At 43.4% G+C, this 18,262-nt stretch overlaps 2 protein-coding genes across 2 annotated transcripts; one reads left to right on the top strand and one right to left on the bottom strand.

The window, feature by feature from the left end:
* Positions 1-7,336: 7,336 nt before the first annotated feature.
* Positions 7,337-13,140, bottom strand: pex3 (peroxisomal biogenesis factor 3). The gene is made up of 12 exons (XM_056405552.1): positions 12,809-13,140; positions 11,781-11,912; positions 11,602-11,683; positions 11,302-11,345; positions 11,035-11,156; positions 10,615-10,681; positions 10,347-10,401; positions 9,991-10,129; positions 9,838-9,908; positions 9,634-9,756; positions 8,813-8,909; positions 7,337-8,515 (listed from the first exon to the last, which is right to left on the bottom strand). Exons 1-12 carry the CDS (start codon positions 12,879-12,881, stop codon positions 8,432-8,434), a joined length of 1,089 nt encoding a protein of 362 aa, XP_056261527.1. The 5' UTR covers positions 12,882-13,140; the 3' UTR covers positions 7,337-8,431.
* A 276-nt stretch (positions 13,141-13,416) lies between these two features.
* Positions 13,417-15,581, top strand: adat2 (adenosine deaminase tRNA specific 2). Its single transcript, XM_056405085.1, has 6 exons — positions 13,417-13,654; positions 14,096-14,200; positions 14,578-14,728; positions 14,813-14,919; positions 15,095-15,167; positions 15,460-15,581. Exons 1-6 carry the CDS (start codon positions 13,559-13,561, stop codon positions 15,486-15,488), a joined length of 561 nt encoding a protein of 186 aa, XP_056261060.1. The 5' UTR covers positions 13,417-13,558; the 3' UTR covers positions 15,489-15,581.
* The last annotated feature ends 2,681 nt before the right edge of the window (positions 15,582-18,262 follow it).

The raw sequence follows: 18,262 nt of genomic DNA, 5'->3' as shown, positions 1-18,262 counted from the left end.
ACAAGGTGCCTGCTCTGTGACGTCACACACCGTGTGTCTTGTGTAAGCTGCGCTGTGATTGGTCAAACGGGATGTTGTAACTCTGTACATCACAGGTTTAACCCCATCACCAAGACTGTTCCCACGCGCATGAACAAAACCCACAGTCGATATTTCAGTAATTAAAGTGGAATTACATGATGTGACTTGACTCCTGGCTCCGACGCTCTTTTCTCCCACACAAGTTTCGGACCTGAATCCACTCCCAGTGAAGAGCCACGCCCTCCAGCATCACTGCGTCTCTGTTGTCTCTGTCGCCCACTTACAGCGACGGCTTCCCGCGTCACTAAACGGCTGAAAATGTGAGGGGGTGGGGAGATTTCTTTAAATAAGGTCTAAAGGGCAACAAACTTTATACTGAAAAAATAGTAAAGTCATCATTCAGTCAGCGTTACCAAGGAAACCGGAGATGTAGTGGTGCATGTGGGTTATGGGACAGTGGAAATGTCTCATGTGCAATGATGCAGGATGTTTTACTGTAAATCAAAATACTGTTGACTTCATCCATTAAACTGTGTCTCAATAATAATGATTACAGATAAACAAACTGCACCAAGTTGTTTTAAAGGGGATTTTCACTTTTTAAGATTCCAGAACTTTAAATTTGACTATTCCAGGTTAAAACAGATTAAAAAAAATCACAAGAATAATAGAATAAAATGTGTATATAACAGAGAAACTGGGAAAGTGAAAACAAACAGGAAGTATGAAAAAAAAAATCTAATCTGAACATTGCACAACTTTATTTTTCAGGGGCTGAGTTTTCGTTTGGGAATTTAAACTCTTTTCTGTTAAATGTGTTTATTTAGAATCTCAATATAGAAGTGTGTTTACGTGAACACATTAAAGGGTAATTAGGTCGTAACACACTGAAAACTAAAATGTAAAATTCCCCCGGGAGATGTTTTTAGAGCAGTTTGATTTTTGCCAATTAATTTAGAATCAACTTAATTACCATTGATATTTAATAATAATCTTTATTTATTTATCTTTATTTAAATGTTAAATGGTTTAAATTACTGACAGAAAGTGAGTAATTAAAATGAAGGGAGGTCAGCTCAGATCTGGACTAATGAGGAATTAAATCATAAACTCAGCTATTTAGGCTTTTACACTGATAATTATACATTTATCAGCGTTGGTTAGACAGACACACTCTGACACTTCCTCATATTATAAAACAGTTTTTATTACTTGTTCAAACTAGTGGCTCATCCTCCAGATGATAAAAGGTTTGTATAAGTGTAAGCTCTTACCAACAGACACTTTCCTGTACATGGCTGTTTCCACATGAGACCAGAGTCAGTGCTGAGACAAACAGCTGACTGGTGATTTACAAAGAATCTGCCTCCTGGGATTTTAACAGAATTTCATCATATTGCTGCAGCACAACATGTTTTTCTGACAGATAGGAACTACCTGTTCCCGCCCGTCGTGTATTTCCACTTTTACAAAACGGGGCAGCGGGTCGGACGTGAGCAGCGGCAGAGGCAGCGGCAGCGGCAGCGGTAGAGGCAGCGGTAGAGGCAGCGGCAGCGGCAGCGGTAGAGGCAGCGGTAGAGGCAGCGGCAGCGGCAGCGGTAGAGGCAGCGGTAGAGGCAGCGGTAGAGGCAGCGGTAGAGGCAGCGGTAGAGGAAGCGGCAGCGGTAGAGGCAGCGGTAGAGGCAGCGGCAGCGGTAGAGGCAGCGGCAGCGGCAGCGGTAGAGGCAGCGGCAGCGGCAGCGGTAGAGGCAGCGGCAGCGGCAGCGGCAGCGGCAGCGGCACAACAGGGGGATTTCCAGCTCTGTGGCACAAACAGGGGCAAAGACGCTCAGTCACTGCGGAGTAAGAGCAAACAGCAGCACGATGAGAGTCAAACTGTGACACGCTGTCATGCGGCGCAGGCTAATTTGAGCTGAAGTGTGTTTTGGCTGCGTTGAACGTGACTCTGTGCAGCGGCGCTTTCATGGGAAACGGCGTCACCGCACGCGGTTACTCAGCAGATAAAGGCCTGTCTGATGGAACACAGCCTCCATTGTGTCTCTGTGCGTGAGGCGGCGTGTTGACGTGAGGCTCCTTCTCTATTTCAGGGACGCACAAAAATATGATGTCGTCAACATGACAGGCCGAGCGGCGCATCTCCTCCCCGAGTGTGTGACAGTCAGCAGAGGGGTCACAGGGTCACAGGGTCACAGGGTCACAGGGTCACGAGGCGGCAGATGACTGGCAGCTCTGTGTTGAAACTCTGAAACTTACTGGAGGTCAGACTCATCACACACACACACACACACACAACACACACACACACACACACACACACACACTAAACCACATGGCATTTCTCATTTCTCATCATGTGGCTGTTTATTAACCATCTGACTGACACAGTGTTCGAGCTTCAGCTCGTCTCTCTCACTTGTTTTCGGAGAGTGGGGACGAACGATTCTGACGACAGCTGATGTTCATATTTTGTTGGTGTCATTCAGACGCCATCTTGACGTATAAACTACCGACAATCTGGTCGTGAGCAAAAACCAAACGACTGAGAAACGTCACCAAGTCGATCGACCAACGTCTGACGTCTGCTGCCGCTTGTGTGTGACCTGACCTGACCTGACCTGTATGACCCTGTGTAACCACAGATCCTCAGGTGTGTTTTTGTCTGTCCAGACTTTAACCTGCAGGGGGCGGAGCCTGTGGAGTCAGAAACAACCTGTAAATGGACTGAACCTGAGACACAACTAGTCTCAAAGTGCTTTACACTACGAGCCCCCCCCCCCCACACACACACACACACACACACACACACACACACACACACACACACACACACACACACACACTGATGGATCTCTCACCTATATTAAGTTCATTTATGAATCCATATTTAATGTTCTGTATTATTTTATAGAATCGTTCTGTTTTTCAATAAAGCAACTAAACGCCTGTAAATTTACAGAATTTAAAGGTTAAAATCACAATTAAGCAGAATTTAAGATTATATCAATACAATGTTTTTTGATGGTAATTTATTGTATTTTTACAGATTAAAAATGTACTTTTATAGAAAATGTGATTCTTCCTGTTCGTGATAAGAAAGAACGACCTGATTACCGGACGACCCGCTCCACCTCCTCATGCTCCATTCAGTCCTTTTGTCTGTTTCTAATTTCTTGTATTTATTGATTCTGCTTCAGTTTATTGTGATTTCTTTACTTATAAATTCTCCCTCTTTCTTTTTTGCTTCATCATTATTCCTGCAGGATGTGAACAGCGTCGGTGTTTCTCTTCTCAACAGCTTTTTACAATAAAATCCTCACGAGACTAAAACTGTCCCGTGAAACAGCTGAAGAGTCATTTCAGTCTCCGGCTGCGACGCCGCTCAGTGTCTGAATAAAGGTTCATCACATCAGAGCCACTGATTTCTTTCTCACAAGAAACTTTCATCCTGAGGTTTTTGTTTTGTGAGTCACGGTTCAGTAACTCAGCTTCAATAATGTGAAGATTATATGAGGAAGTTAAAACTGTTACACACTGTTCAGACTGATTTAATATTTCATTCTTTTAACCTTTTCATCACCACGACAGGAACAAAACAGCAGCTTCAGTCGTCCTTATAAGGGAAAATGTCAGAGGGTCAGGAGACAAGATGATGTCATCGCTCAAGTCACAGTTAACTAGGAAGAAACACACACACACACACACACACACACACACACACACACACACACACACACACACACACACACACACACACACACACACACACACACACACACACACGCGCGTCTAAAATCAAACCCTGAGCCTCGTCTCAATAACTTTGTTTGAAAAATCATAATTGAATAAAGTTGCTGATTGATTGGTGTTTTGATTGCTCCTCCCTCTCGGCTGCTGACCCTTGACCCCTGTGCTCGTGTGCGACGTCTCTCTTCTTTTCTCTTTGCCTTGCTGCCTTTTTTCCACTGTGTCGTCCTGATAAGAAGCTTTGCCAACGGCATCTTGGGAATTTATTTGTCACTGGGAGAAAGGGGGGGGGGGGGGGGGCTGTGGGAAAATGTGCTGTAAGAGGAAACAACGCTCGGTTACTGAGCTCCATGGAAACATCTGACATTGATCTCATTCATTATTAAAATGTGTGAAAACGTGAGACGATGGAAAGTTACAGCTTTAAGCAGCTCAGTTATAACTTTGTTCTTTTAACAGGTGACTGATCAGACATGTCCCCCCCCCCCCTCCCCCCCAGCAGGTGTACCATCAATGATCCAACAGGTGGATCCTTCATGGTCCAACATATCCCATGATTCATTGCGTGCTGGTATGTACCATTCACTCACTGTTAAAACCAAGGGCCTTAAAACCTTTAGTTTTAATGAAAAGTAAGTTATGTGTTGTCACGGTTGCTAGGCGACAGGACCCGCTCTGGAACGCAACGGTAAGGGCGGGAACAGCTGGTGACAAAGCGAGAATCCTCCACAGACTCACGGTCTGCGATGACCACGAAGGGCCACGCCTTCAAGAGAGCAGTGTAGTTACCTTTGTTGCCATGGTTACTGTAATAACAGCCATGCCTTGGTCAGGTTTAGGAAAAGTGATTTGGGTTATAATGAGGACGTCCTCAACATTAGACAATCTTTGTTGTCATGGTTACTAAACATTGTCTCTTTTTACACTACTACCACGTTTCCCTTCGCGCCCGTCATCATCACTACGACCACTAGATGTCGCCTAGCAACAAAACCCATCTATGATGTCATAGTAACCTGCTGCACAGACGACCTGTGTACAGGAGTCTCATGTGATGCAGTGAAGAACCGCTGACTGAAACTCCCCCTCCTCCAAGAAGTAACAGGTGATGCGTTCAGGTGCTTCCCCTCACCGCCTGTAAAGTAAAACATTAAGTTTCTCAGCAGGATGTTCAAACAGTCGAGCGACGTTCAGACAACCAGCACCAGGTGAACAGGTCATGTGATCATATTAACGTACAAAGCCTCTGATGTATAACTGTAAACACATCAATCAATAAATGAACTTGAACCTTCATCCTCCTGTTGTTTTCAATGTCTTTCAGACAAAGACAACAGTCCAGTAACAACATCAACTGACTTTATCTAATAACTCATTGTGACATCATTAATATTTGTGAAACTGACCTTGGACTGAAGAGATGAGCTGTAACTTCAGGTCGACAGTGATGATGTCACAGACTGAAACCAGCCGTGCGTCCACACGTCGGCGTGGAAAGTCAAATAGTGGTGAGGTCATCACCAGACGTTCCTTTAAAGGCTGAACAGGCGTGAAACTACTTCAGGAGACAGTTTCATATATTCAATAAATCTGTTCATTAAACAACATTCATCCAAAAATTCTATAATTTTATATTTTTCTTATTAATTTCTCATTCATTTTAAACATCTATTTTGGATCTTTATATAATATCAATATATATTGACAGACTGGGATTGATATATATTTATGTCTATAATATAATCATATAAACATACGTATGTGTTAGACATTATCAATATATCACAGGTTTTATATATCATTCTTTTTTTAAATAAAATTTTTGGGAATTCAATATATGTACAGATGAAATTTGCATATGGACACACACACACACACACACACACACACACACACACACACACACACACACACACACACACACACACACGTTTCTAACGGGTTGTTTGTGTCGTCATGTGACAAACCAGTTTCATCAGTCCATGATTCTACATGTTTGTCACATGATCCTGTTAAATACAGGAATCGTTTTTTTTACCTGATGATGTCATCACACACCCAGATCCACTCCATGAAATCAAGTGGCTCATTGATCATCAATCACTAATGAAGAAACAGTGTCTTCCTGCAGATTGCTGAGTCAGAGCTTCATCAACACACTGATGGTTTTCCAACACGCTGGGTCTCTTCCCGCTTCCAGCGGCGGCACGGCGCCCCCTGTTGACACCATCACCAATAACACACAACACGTCCTCTGTGTATGAAATCACGTTTTAACTTTATTATTTATCTCTTTGATAAACGGCTACAAACAGACGTTTCGGCTGTCAATCATTCAGTGATTACACACAGACGTTTACATTCTCACCGACCAACCAGGAAGTAACTCAGCACAACCGTCACCTGATGTTAGTCATCACCTGAGGGAAACTGTCCACTGAATCTGCTGTGGTTAACACACACACACACACACACACACACACACACACACACACACACACACACACACACACACACACACACACAGGATTTCAGCTGCTCATCAACTACAACAGATTCGACATGAATGTTTCCCATCATCTCTGAATGAGGTTAACTCCACCCGTGCGGCACTGAGGTGACATAAATCTGTAGTGTTTGAAGCAGGACTCGGGTCAGACGGTGCAGAAACCCGTCTCTGCCCATCATGACCAGTCCGCTCGGCTGAAACCAGGAACTGGGACACGAAACAAACCTTCCCCTCGGCTCTCTGACTCACACCTGCTGGATCGATCAGTGACTCTTGGTCCTGGTCTCAGGTGACCCTGATCGACCCATCAGCTGAGTCAGGTGTGTTCACCAGCTCTCCACCTGCTGTAAACAACTGCTTTATGCTAAGCTAACTGCTAAAGCAGGAGGAGCTGAACACACATGGACAGAGCAATTGGAGCTGCGACGATGAGCCGATTTACAGATTTACAGATTGTTAATTGGTGAACAGTTTGGATCATCATTAGTAACTTTTTAGGGAAATATTTTTCAGGTATTTTTCACTGTTTTACAAAATTATTAATTTAAAAACGTAATATTTGTTGCATTTAAACAAATAAGACTCTAAATTAATTTCTGCTCTGAGACGTAACATTCATCCAGATTCAGACAAAACACAAGAAGAGAAGGAAAATCACTTTCATCATAATCTGCCAGTTGTGAGAGAAACAATAATAATAATAATAATAATAATAATTCTCGCTCCTACAAAGTAGTTGTTGTCATTAAAGTCAAACTCTGGATGTTCAGCTGTGAACCAGGATGTGACACCAACACACAGAGAATTTGATTTAATTTGAGTTAAAAATGGGAGAAAATAAACCGTAATGAAGTGAGGAGGAGGGTGAGGAGGAGGGTGAGGAAGAGGGTGAGGAGGAGGGTGAGGAAGAGGGTGAGGAGGAGGGTGAGGAAGAGGGTGAGGAGGAGAGTGAGGAGGAGAGTGAGGAGGTGGGTGAGGAAGAGAGTGAGGAGGGTGAGGAGAGAGTGAGGAGAGGGTGAGGAGGAGGGTGAGGAGGAGAGTGAGGAGGAGAGTGAGGAGGAGGAGGGTGAGGAGGAGGGTGAGGAGGAGGGTGAGGAGGAGAGTGAGGAGGAGGGTGAGGAGGAGGGTGAGGAGGAGGGTGAGGAGGAGAGTGAGGAGGAGGGTGAGGAGGAGGGTGAGGAGGAGGGTGAGGAGGAGGGTGAGGAGGAGAGTGAGGAGGAGGGTGAGGAGGAGGGTGAGGACATTCCTACAACAGCAGAAGAAGAACGCCCTCTGCTGGACAAACACCAGAGAAACAGGATTTTAACGCGAGTAAAACATCAGTTTAAACACTGAAGGAACGTTTTTAAATCTGCTCCTCGTTTTATTTTTGGATGATTTGAGATGAGAGGAAGTTTGTTCTGCTGCTGCGTCGTTGTGTTTAGAGGCAGAAAGAGCAACAAGTCATCAACTAGTTGGACTGATACGAGTTTGATGTTTCATTAGGAATAAGACTTGGAGCTGTGGGAGTCGTCCTCCTGTGATTATCTGTTTTTAGAAGTTGTAACATCCTCAAATATCTCACAAGCTGCTGCAGATGTTTTTCCACCATGACAAAAAAAAAGAAAGATGTAAAACACTGACCATCAGCCCCCCCCCCCCCCTGGATTACATGATAAGAAAAGAAATTAACACAGTGCAAACCTTCTGATGTGGAGCCACACAGAGAACAGACATGAAAACACTCACCACTGCTGATAGAAAAGAAGAAAGTCCTAAAACCTGGAACTAATTAAACTCATGTTGTCATCGGCCTCTGATCCGTCACCGCACTTTGACAGTTTCAGCATTTTCCCGCCTCTCGGGGTGAATTTAAAACGACATTACAGGACTCCAGTCCCCCTGATGCGGTGGTCTCCAGGGTTCATCGTGGCAGACTCTGCTGTGACTGTGAACCTGGTGCAGGTGTCTCTCCCTCCTCCACCGCCTCCGTAATCCATCATGGCCGCCGCTCGCAGACGGGACACAGGCGCTCCTGGGAATGTTTTTGTTGTGGACGTTTTCCACCGGCGCAGAGCGAACAGTCTCACAGAGAGGAGGGAGGGGTGAAGCGTCCAAGGCTTTTATTGTTTGTTTCTCACCCCGCTCTTCTTCTTCCTTTCTTCTTCTTCTTCTCGGTTATTTCTGCAGCTCCTGCGGCGCGCTGAAGGTCTCGTAGACGTTGGCTGCAAACTCCTTCACCTGGTCGTTGAGCAGCAGATCCTGTGAGACCGACACAGAGACAGATTCATATTTATTCTGCTTCCGTGCACCAAACGGCTTTTATTGTTGAAATTACAACATTAACTTCCTGTTATTTTGTGTTCTACACTGGAAGAAAGTCTGTTTTAGGAATCAGCCGTCAGGTTTTATCTTCACTGATGAATCTGTTTGTAACTGAACGTGTTCGATTGTGACTCAACAAACAGAGAGACAGAGACACAGGCGACTTCCTGTCTCAGAAGAACATGTGCAGAGCGACGCGGCGGCCGGAGCCGAGAGCAGGTCTGTTGATTTTACCTGAACAAAGTGACTCGGAGTTTCACTGCAGATGGTGTTGATCTGACCGTTGATGATGGGGATGATCTTCGCCAGCGGCAGACTGACCGCAGACAGACTGGAGACACACACACACACACACACACACACACACACACACACACACACACACAGATGTATATATAATATATATAAAATAGTGAAACATCAATCAATCAAAAAAATACTGTATGTAATTTCCTAAACAAGTTTTCAGTACTAATGTAAATATCTTCAGTGTTGACACTAAATATTCTTGAATTTAAAGTTTTCTTCTGTGAAAAACAGAAAAATCTTTAAATCTGAATAAAAACATTGTGACGTTTCCTGTTTGTATAAAAGTTTCTTCATTATTTTCTACAAAAACACAAACCAACACGCTGTGGTTCACCGACCTGCGGGCCGCCGCCCTCTGGTGGCCCATGAAGGGAGTGAAAGTGGGACACAAATCATTTGCAAAACAGAACGATTTTGGTGAAAAGATAAAATTTAAAAAATATATAAATTATGTTTTTAAATGTTTTAAAATTAAATCTTTAAAAACAGTAAAAATGCCACTGTTTTTTTTCCTGGTACTGACGCCCGTCACTGGGATAATCCCATGAACTTTTATGTTGTCGCCGGCAACAAGAAGCGTTAAAAGGAAAGAGACAGGATCTAAAATAAGAAGTGCAGAAGAAGAAAACATCATTCGGCCTCCATATTGTTACGGGTCGGGTGGAAGAGGTTGGGAACCACTGCAACACAGATCAGCAGGTGGTATGGAGCTGTGACACGCTACAGGTGTCGTTCAGGCGGCTCACCTGTCAGGTGCACAGCTGGGGGCGGAGTCTCCGGGAGGCGGGCGGAAGAACTCGGCCAGGTTGTCAAGGAGACGGGAGAAACCGCGGTTCAGACAGGCGTTCAGGACAGTGGTGAAGTCTGGACTGCAGTCACAAACACACGACGCCACAGTCAGACAGTTCACACAGGTAAACACGCACAGGTGACGTGAGGACGGCGCTCACCTGTCCAACATGTCTCTGGTCTCGTTCAGCAGTCTGATGGTCATGCGGTCGTTCTCCGTCAGCCCACACGCCTGCACAGAGGAGAACACGTGTTACACACCCAGCTGCAGCTTTATCACACGCCGCTGTCGACCGTGCTCTCTGCGCCGTCACCTGGTCGGCGAGCGCGTTCTCGTCGTCGGCGAGCATGAACCAGGAGAGCGAGCGCTGCGAGCCGGCCTCCACCTCCGCCCTGATCCAGCTCAGCTGCTGCTCCAGCTCCAGCAGGGACAGACTCTGCTTCAGAGACAGGCTGCAGAGACACGAGGTCACAACCGTTCATACAGACGTATCGTTCAGAGACACAGACAAAGTCTCATTCTTTGGTTCCAGCTTCTCAAATCTGAGGATCTGTCGTTTTTTTCTGTTTCATATGATGATAAATGAAATATATTTGGGTTTCTGTTGGTCGAACTCATTTCTGGGAACTGAAGATGCACTGACACGGATCATGATGTTGAGACACTCACCCTCCCAGTGAGTTCTGCACGGCTTTCTTCACCAGCGTCATCAGCTCTGCCAAACCTGAACAGAGGGAACAGATAATGAACGAGTGACTGAATCTAAAAGTCTAGATGTAACACCGTCTGTATGTTTAACAGCCTGAGATATACAACACTGTGTAAACTCTTCTTGTTCTTCATCCATCAAACCAGCAAATAAATGAGAAAGTCAGAAGACTTTCAATGAATGACATAATAAACCAGGACGACGTGCAGGGATCACAGAGCAGCTTACCATCTCCTAGTAGATGCTGGATACTGGACAGGTACTGCTGCTGGACGTCCGGGGGAGCGAGAGCAGTCTGCAAGACAGACACACACACACACACACACACACACACACACACACACACACACACACACACACACAAATAAACATGAAATATCTTCTCAGATTCCCACAGTGAACCAAACACAAAGATACATCAGATTCACTGCATCAGAGCCAAGTGTGAACAGAAGCTTAAATTTTCTGTCTCTGGACAAGATCAGGAAGTGACATCACAAGACAAACACAGGAGGTCAACTTCACAGCACCTGACAGGTATTTCACATAAAAATGCACAAGGTAACTGTAAGAAGAAGGTGAACAACTCTCTCATGTTACAGTCGTACATGTGAAAGCAGCTCATGGAAACATCATGGAGCTCCTCACCGTTCCGTTCTTTCCTACAGAGTTGTCCAGGTACAGATATCCTCCGATGATGTTCAGCTGGACTCTCAGCAGAACCACCAGCATGCAGGTGCTGTACACGGCGACGATGGTGCGAGTGAAACCTGAACGACGCAACACGGTTTTAAGATCAAATAAAGTTTTTAATCCTTCTCTCTCAGTACAGATCATTATCATTATTATTATTATCAGGTCATTAGGTTTGACTTGAGTTTACAGATGATGTCTGACGGGAGGAACTGAACTTACTGATGATCTTTAAATCTTCCCAGATCTCCAGTTTATTGGCCGGTCTGTGAGACAACAGGAAAGAAGAAAAAGCAGCGTTACTGTTGGTTCTACATCATCCAGACTGAGTCACACAGCACACACCCAGTACTGGAATACTTCAACATCAAGAAGGTGATAAAGTGGCATATTTGTGTAAAAATAGTGACGGTATAAAGGAACTCCATACAGTCTAATGCGAATGTGTAGAACTGTGTGTGTAAGTGGGTTGGAAATAGATTGAATCCATTGATTCTGACAGTAACAGACTCTTCCTCTCACTTGGTCTTGAGTAGTGCAGTGAGACTCTCTGAGTTCAGTTGATTGACGATGGCTTCTTTCAGTGGAGGGAGCATGGACAGCACTGTGACACACAAACATTCAAATCATAAACGTTTACTGTCGAGATGCGCTAAATTTACCTTCAAGGAGATTATAACTCAGGTGCGTGAAGAGGTTACCTGTCATGTTGCACGTCCTCTGGTTGCTTTCAAAGTGGAACTGCCTTCTTGCCTGAGCAATGTACTCCGTCGCCTCCTTCTCCTGGAGCTCCCTGATCTTCTTCTGGGCATATTTACCCAGGAAGTACACGCCTGCAGATCACAGACAAACAAGAAGTAGAAGGAATTAGAACCAAGCACAGGAAATAAATAATAAAACTTCGAGACGAATCTGAAAACAATATACATTTTATTAGCACACTTACATTATGATTATTTTCATGCAAAACATATTCTGAATGCCAAAATCAATTCCCTTCTTAAATCTTTCAAAGGCCTAACATATATTTAACAAATCCACAAACTTTCATTGCATATTGATTGATGATTTCTGATCATTAAAAAAATAATTAGCAATTTAGAAAAGACAGAGTTTCTATAAAGCCTCATTAGATAAATCAAACACTTACTGGGCAGCAGTTCAGTTAAAGCCAGTGTTTACTTGTAGTGCTTCAACCTCGCCCTGCATTAAAGCAGCTTAGTGATAACTTAAAATGCTAACAGTTAGCATCCATAAGTGCTGCTCTCATGCTGGGAACGTCACGCCAAACTCCATTCAACTTTCTGGAGATTTAAAGATGCCTTGCTCATAAGCAAACGCCTCAAACAAAATGTAAATAAACATGTTCACTGAATCGTTGCAAGTCATATTTATAATCGGCATAAAAACAACTTTATATACAATATTAATCTTGGTAAAGTGTAGCTTTTGTCATCTGGTTTTGCCTCGGTTATTTTCCAGTAAAATAAACCCTGTAGACGGTTGAATCCAGTAGATATGTTGGAAATCCTGCTGCTTGGTGGAAACAATATGAACCGAATTAAAAAAAACAACCATTTGGATTCTTAAATATTATTAAAATATATTTTAAGAGACACGTACTTTGACTTATAAGTATAAACACATGCTATTTGAGGATTATTTAACGTACTCTGGCGTTCTGCTACAATCTGCTATTAGCACAGTAGCTAACAAGAACAGCAGTTACCTCCAACTACAGCTCCGGCGAAAATAAATTTCCTTTTGTGGCGTTTAACAAAATTCCAGGCAGATGAAAACATCTTCGGACAGAGAAAAGTTCACGAACTAAACCAACAAAAACTCTCGGTACTCTTGACTTCGTGCGGACTATTTTACGGACATGTTAGCTGAAGAGTTTCGGCTGGCTAACATACCGCTGCTAACATGCTAGCTGTCAAAAAAGTGCCCCGATCAAAGTAAGCAGCGTAAATAATACAAGTTCCGGTTGTGAATTTCAAAATAAAACTCTGATTGACCTAAGATATAAGATGGTCGACCCTCAGTCATTTTGAATGAAATGTTTTTCAGAGAAATACAGGTTATAGTGAAATAAAATGTTACTACTAAATAACAGAGACATACTTATAAATGCTTCTGTAGATACGTTTCACCTGCAAATTTAAATCCAAATTTTGTCAAACTAAAACAATCGTCAAAAATTACGGTTTTATTTGGTTGGTAATATTCCCTCACATCCGGTCTACATCTAGTCCGCTGTAATCAACTTGACGCATCGAAAACATCGGCACGCTGCCGTCTAGCAGATCTACTGCGCATGTCTGGAAGTGGTCCGTCCAATATTATCTTCCCCCTCCCGTGTGAATGCGTGGTGGTACGTACGTTGCGGAAAGTGACTAAAATGAGCAGATAAAGTACAAACTCATCGTAATGGGACTGATATGAGTTTTATTGAAGTTAGGTAGTAGTAGTAGTTGCCATGGAAACGCAGGGAGAAATCAAAGCTACGTCAGCGGAGACCTTTTACCCGCGTGATGAAGACATTGAGAAATGGATGGCCAACGCATTTGATATGGTGGGAACATTTTTATTAGATATCTTTAACTTCATATAAAAACGAAAATACGTGTAAAAGAGACGTTTTTTCCGCCACATATTAAACCAGTTTCTAATGACGAAACAAGTGGAGAGAAGTGTTTTAAAGTGTCTTTAAAATTCATAACAAAATATTTGTCTAAAATATTTCCATCATCAACATCATGACGCACCAGTGAGTGTGTTTACATGTGCACCAGCGTCCTGGTTTTATCGCAGTAATCCCAGTTACAGAAACCCGGATATGCAACATGGAGAAGTCCAACAGAAACCAGGATCCTGAGGCCTGTCAACACCTGATCCTGGTTTCTGAACCTTCACAGACAATCACACACCTGGACACTGGAAGAAACATGTAACCAGGAATATGAATAAACGTAAACACACTCAGTGGTAATAACGTGTGAATGTGTTGCTGCAGGCCAAAGACGCTCTGGAGAATGGCGAGGTGCCCGTTGGATGTCTGATGGTCTACAATGATGAAGTCGTGGGCAGAGGAAGGAATGAGGTCAACGAGACCAAAAATGTAGGAAAACTGAAGAATGTGTTGTTTCTGTATAAAATTAAAAATACAAGTTGTTTTCCTGTTTTTATGTCCGAGAAAACTTGAGATGCAGAAATAATTTTTTTCCCCTCATGTCATAAAAACACAAGCGTGTATCGTCTCCAAACACACAGCAGCTACTGCAACATTTAGGCTTACAAATCTAGGGCAGATTTATTGATATTGCACATTTAATTAAAGGTAAAATCAATGAGTTAGTATTTCATCGTACCAGGTAAAACCCCTGGTTGCAGGAGCCGTCATGTCGTTTCTCATGGAGTTTGGTATGAGGTGGAAAACACGACACCTCAGCTTGACATAAGTTTCTCTGCGTGTGACGTGTGTTTGGGTTTTTCCAGGCGACTCGTCACGCGGAGATGGTCGCTCTGGACCAGCTCCTGGACCGGTGTCGCCATAGCAACCTAGATGTGAGGAGTGTGTGCGAGCGAACCGCCCTGTATGTCACCGTGGAGCCGTGCATCATGTGCGCAGCAGCCCTACGCCTGCTCAGTATCCTGCCGGACCTCTGTGTGTGTGTGTGTGTGTGTGTGTGTGTGTGTGTGTGTTGATCATTGTTCCTTCACTTCCTGTCAGACATCCCCGTGGTCGTGTACGGCTGCAGGAACGAGCGGTTCGGAGGCTGCGGTTCGGTTCTGGATGTTTCCTCTGCAGACTTACCTCAGACTGGGAACACGTTCAAGGTGTGTGTTTTTATCTTTTTATCTGTGTGTGTGTGTGTGTGTGTGTGTGTGTGTGTGTGTGTGTGTGTGTGTGTGTGTGTGTGTGTTGTATGGTTAACTGTCACATGGATGAAATGTTTGAGAGTTCACGCGTGTGTGTGTGTGTGTGTGTGTGTGTGTGTGTGTGTGTGTTCAGTGTGTGTCAGGTCACAGAGCACAGGAAGCTGTAGAGATGCTGAAGACTTTCTACAAACAGGAGAATCCAAACGGTGAGTAGAAACTATCTCTTATTCTTTTTCTCTTCTTTCTTTTCTTCCTTTTTTCTCAACTTTTCTTTTTTCTTCTTCCGTCTCTTTCTTCTCCTCTCCTCATCTTATTTCATCTCGTCTTGTTTTTTGTCCTCTGTTTCTTGTTTGTGATCTTTTCTTTCCTCTTCTTCATTAATCACGTCTTTTCATCTTTTCTTCTCCTTCATCATCCTGTCATTTAATCTCTGTATAACTTAATCCTCCTTTTCTGTTCCTCTCTTCTCTAACATTCTTATTCTTTTCTCTGTTTCAGCCCCAAAACCTAAAACAAGGAAGGACTGACATTTTCCATGAGTTGTAGATTTACTTTTTTATATATTGTTTGTATTTACCTTTTCATATTTGCTGTAATGTAATAAATGATGTTATAACTGGTGTGTTGTGTGTTGTGTTCAGACCTCCGCCTGCAGGGGGAGCTGCAGGTCAAATAACTTCACCTTCAACACACTGAACGTTCACACAGGAGAAATTAAAACTCTCACTTTCTACTAAATATCAGCTTTTCAGGAACAACAGCACGATTTGATCTTCCTACAGACCAGAAGAATTAAAAATAAAATTAAAAATATGAAGATGATGAACATCCAGACACGACCGTGTTGTTTCTGTGTCCTCGTCGATTTCTGCTGTTTAGGTTCTTTCTTCAAGTTTCTTCTCCATCTGTAACTGTACAACACACCGCACCACTTCCTGTCACGTGTCTGAGAATGACACACAAGGAAGAGTGTGTGTGTGTGTGTGTGTGTGTGCGCGCCTCTACAGGAGTGACCTCATGTAACAGACGCTGACAAAATTCAGATCTGTTTCACTTCCTCTCAGACACACACACATGTACTGTGGTGTGTGTGTGTGTGTGTTCGCTGCAGCTTGCAGGAGTTGAGAACTGAATGTGTGTATAAATACATATATATATATGTATTTATACACATATAGATACATAAATATGTTTGTGTGTATTTCAGACGTCCTGCTTTTTCAGACAAAGCGATGGAGAGATTTTAAACTCTTTCACATCTCCCCGTCTCCTTCCATCCTTTCAGCAGCTGACAACTTCCTTCCTTCTTCCACCGCTTCCTTCCTTCCTTCCTCCACTGTTTCCTTCCTTCCTTTGTTCATTTCTCTTTGTCTCCTTACCTTCCTCGTTTCCGTTGTTTTTCATTTTTTTTACTTCCTTCTTGTTTCCTCCTTTCATATTGTTGCTGTACAACTTCCTTCACCCTTTTCTACCACCTTTATTTTTTCTTCTTCATCCCTTTCTATCTTTCAGTGACATGTTTTACATCCCCCCCTTTTTTTGTTCCTGCTTAATTTCTTCCTTCATTTATCACCTTCTTTCCCTCTTTCCACTTTTTTTTTTACACCTCCCCGTTTCCTTTCTGGTTTTGTTCTTTGTTCCTGTTTCGTTTTCTCACCTTCCCTTCCCTCTTTCATTTCTCCTCTCATTTTTTAAACCCCTTTTCTACTTCTCTTTTCTTCTTCATCCTTCCTTCAATGGACGACCATGTTTTTTTTTCTTTCACACCATTCCTTCCTGTCTTCCTCCTCCTCATCATGTGTCCTTCCACATTTCCTTTATACATCACTTTCTTCCTTTTCTACCGTCCTTTGTTCTTTTCCCTTCCTTCCTCCTTCCTTCCTCCTTCCTTCCTCCTTCCTTCCTTCCTCCTTCCTTCCTCCTTCCTTCCTTCCTCCTTCCTTCCTCCTTCCTTCCTTCCTCCTTCCTTCCTCCTTCCTTCCTCCTTCCTTCCTTCACATCAGTTCCCGGCTTGAACCCTTTTGCTTCTTCCTCGTTGTAAACTTCATCTTCACAGACACGTTCACAGCTTCACAAGTCAACATGAGTTCCTCACACGTGAATACATGTCACTGCGTCACACACACACACACACACACACGGTTACATCACTAATGAAAGTGTGTGTGTGTTTTGTTTTTTTTTGGTGCTGCTCCTCTTTGCTCGTTAGCATGTAAATCTATGCTAATTAATGCAGAGTAGAACATTCCTGAATGTTTTAATGTGTCACCTCATAGTGGAGGAGTTGACGTGCTAATGAAGAGACGACACACACACACACACACACACACACACACACACACAGCAGTGCAGAATTAGCTGTTAAGTGCTAATGAACAGTGTGTGTTGTGTCAAGCTCTCCTCTCCAAACTGACACACACACACACACACACTCACACACACGCACTCACACACACACTCACACACACACTCTCACACACACACTCTCACACACACACTCACTCTGTGGGACACGCTGGAAAGCGGTGTAACGTCACACGTCACGTTGTGTGTGGCTGAGAGAACATCAGTGTTGAAACAAGTTCTTCTTCTTGTGTTTTCATCAGGGAAGCGTTTGTTTGAGTTGCAGGAGGAAGCGGACGGGAGGAGTTTATCTTGTCTTGACAGGAAGTGTTGCGTTGACATGTTTGTTTTTGGTTTCACTGTTAACCTTTACAGTCCAACTCTGTCATCGCTGGGGGAGGAGTGTGTTTCTTCTTCTGTTGTATTCAGTCTGTCTTGTATGAATCTGTTAACGAATCTTTATTATTTCGTCTTTTCCGTCACTTTTTGTCCCTTTGTCCGACCCGCATCCTTTCCTTTGTTTCTCTTTCATCAGCTTTTCTTTTTCTTCGTGTGTTTGTTTTAAACTTAAAGTGAAATCATATTTAAAGCCTCCACATCTGCACAACACTTTGTTTTATTCACACAGGAGAGCAGCGTGTTCAGTTCCTGTGTGAAACCGACTGTTAATGTTGTTACCATGACAACAAAGATCGTCAAAGATGTTGAGAAATTAACTAATTTTAACCCACGATCTTTTCCTGAACCTAACCAAGCCATGACTGTTATTATAGTAACCATGGCGACGAAGGTGGGTAACGCCGCTCTCCGTAATGGTCTGTGTGTTTATTATTGTAACCTTGACAACCAAGGTCCGGTACAGGTGACACTCTTTCGGGAGACGCTCCTGTGGGTTGAATCAGAGGCTTCAGGTTCAGGTTTGAGGACTGGTTGTTTTTTTTGTTTTTTAAACCAGACC

The sequence above is a fragment of the Seriola aureovittata genome, chromosome 19 (assembly GCF_021018895.1).
Source record: "Seriola aureovittata isolate HTS-2021-v1 ecotype China chromosome 19, ASM2101889v1, whole genome shotgun sequence".
Taxonomy (NCBI): Eukaryota; Metazoa; Chordata; class Actinopteri; order Carangiformes; family Carangidae; genus Seriola; species Seriola aureovittata.
Note: the sequence above shows the minus strand (reverse complement) of the source record. Positions and strands in the feature narration are given on the sequence as shown.

Coding starts and splice junctions, on each gene's coding strand:
- pex3 (XM_056405552.1), bottom strand. CDS start 12,881: ATGTTTTCATCTGCCTGGAATTTTGTTAAACGCCACAAAAGGAAATTT. Junction 10,402..10,614: donor CCAGCATCTACTAGGAGATG/GTAAGCTGCTCT, acceptor CCCTCTGTTCAG/GTTTGGCAGAGCTGATGACG. Junction 9,909..9,990: donor AGAACGCGCTCGCCGACCAG/GTGACGGCGCAG, acceptor TCCTCTGTGCAG/GCGTGTGGGCTGACGGAGAA.
- adat2 (XM_056405085.1), top strand. CDS start 13,559: ATGGAAACGCAGGGAGAAATCAAAGCTACGTCAGCGGAGACCTTTTAC. Junction 14,729..14,812: donor AGCAGCCCTACGCCTGCTCA/GTATCCTGCCGG, acceptor ACTTCCTGTCAG/ACATCCCCGTGGTCGTGTAC. Junction 15,168..15,459: donor CAAACAGGAGAATCCAAACG/GTGAGTAGAAAC, acceptor TCTCTGTTTCAG/CCCCAAAACCTAAAACAAGG.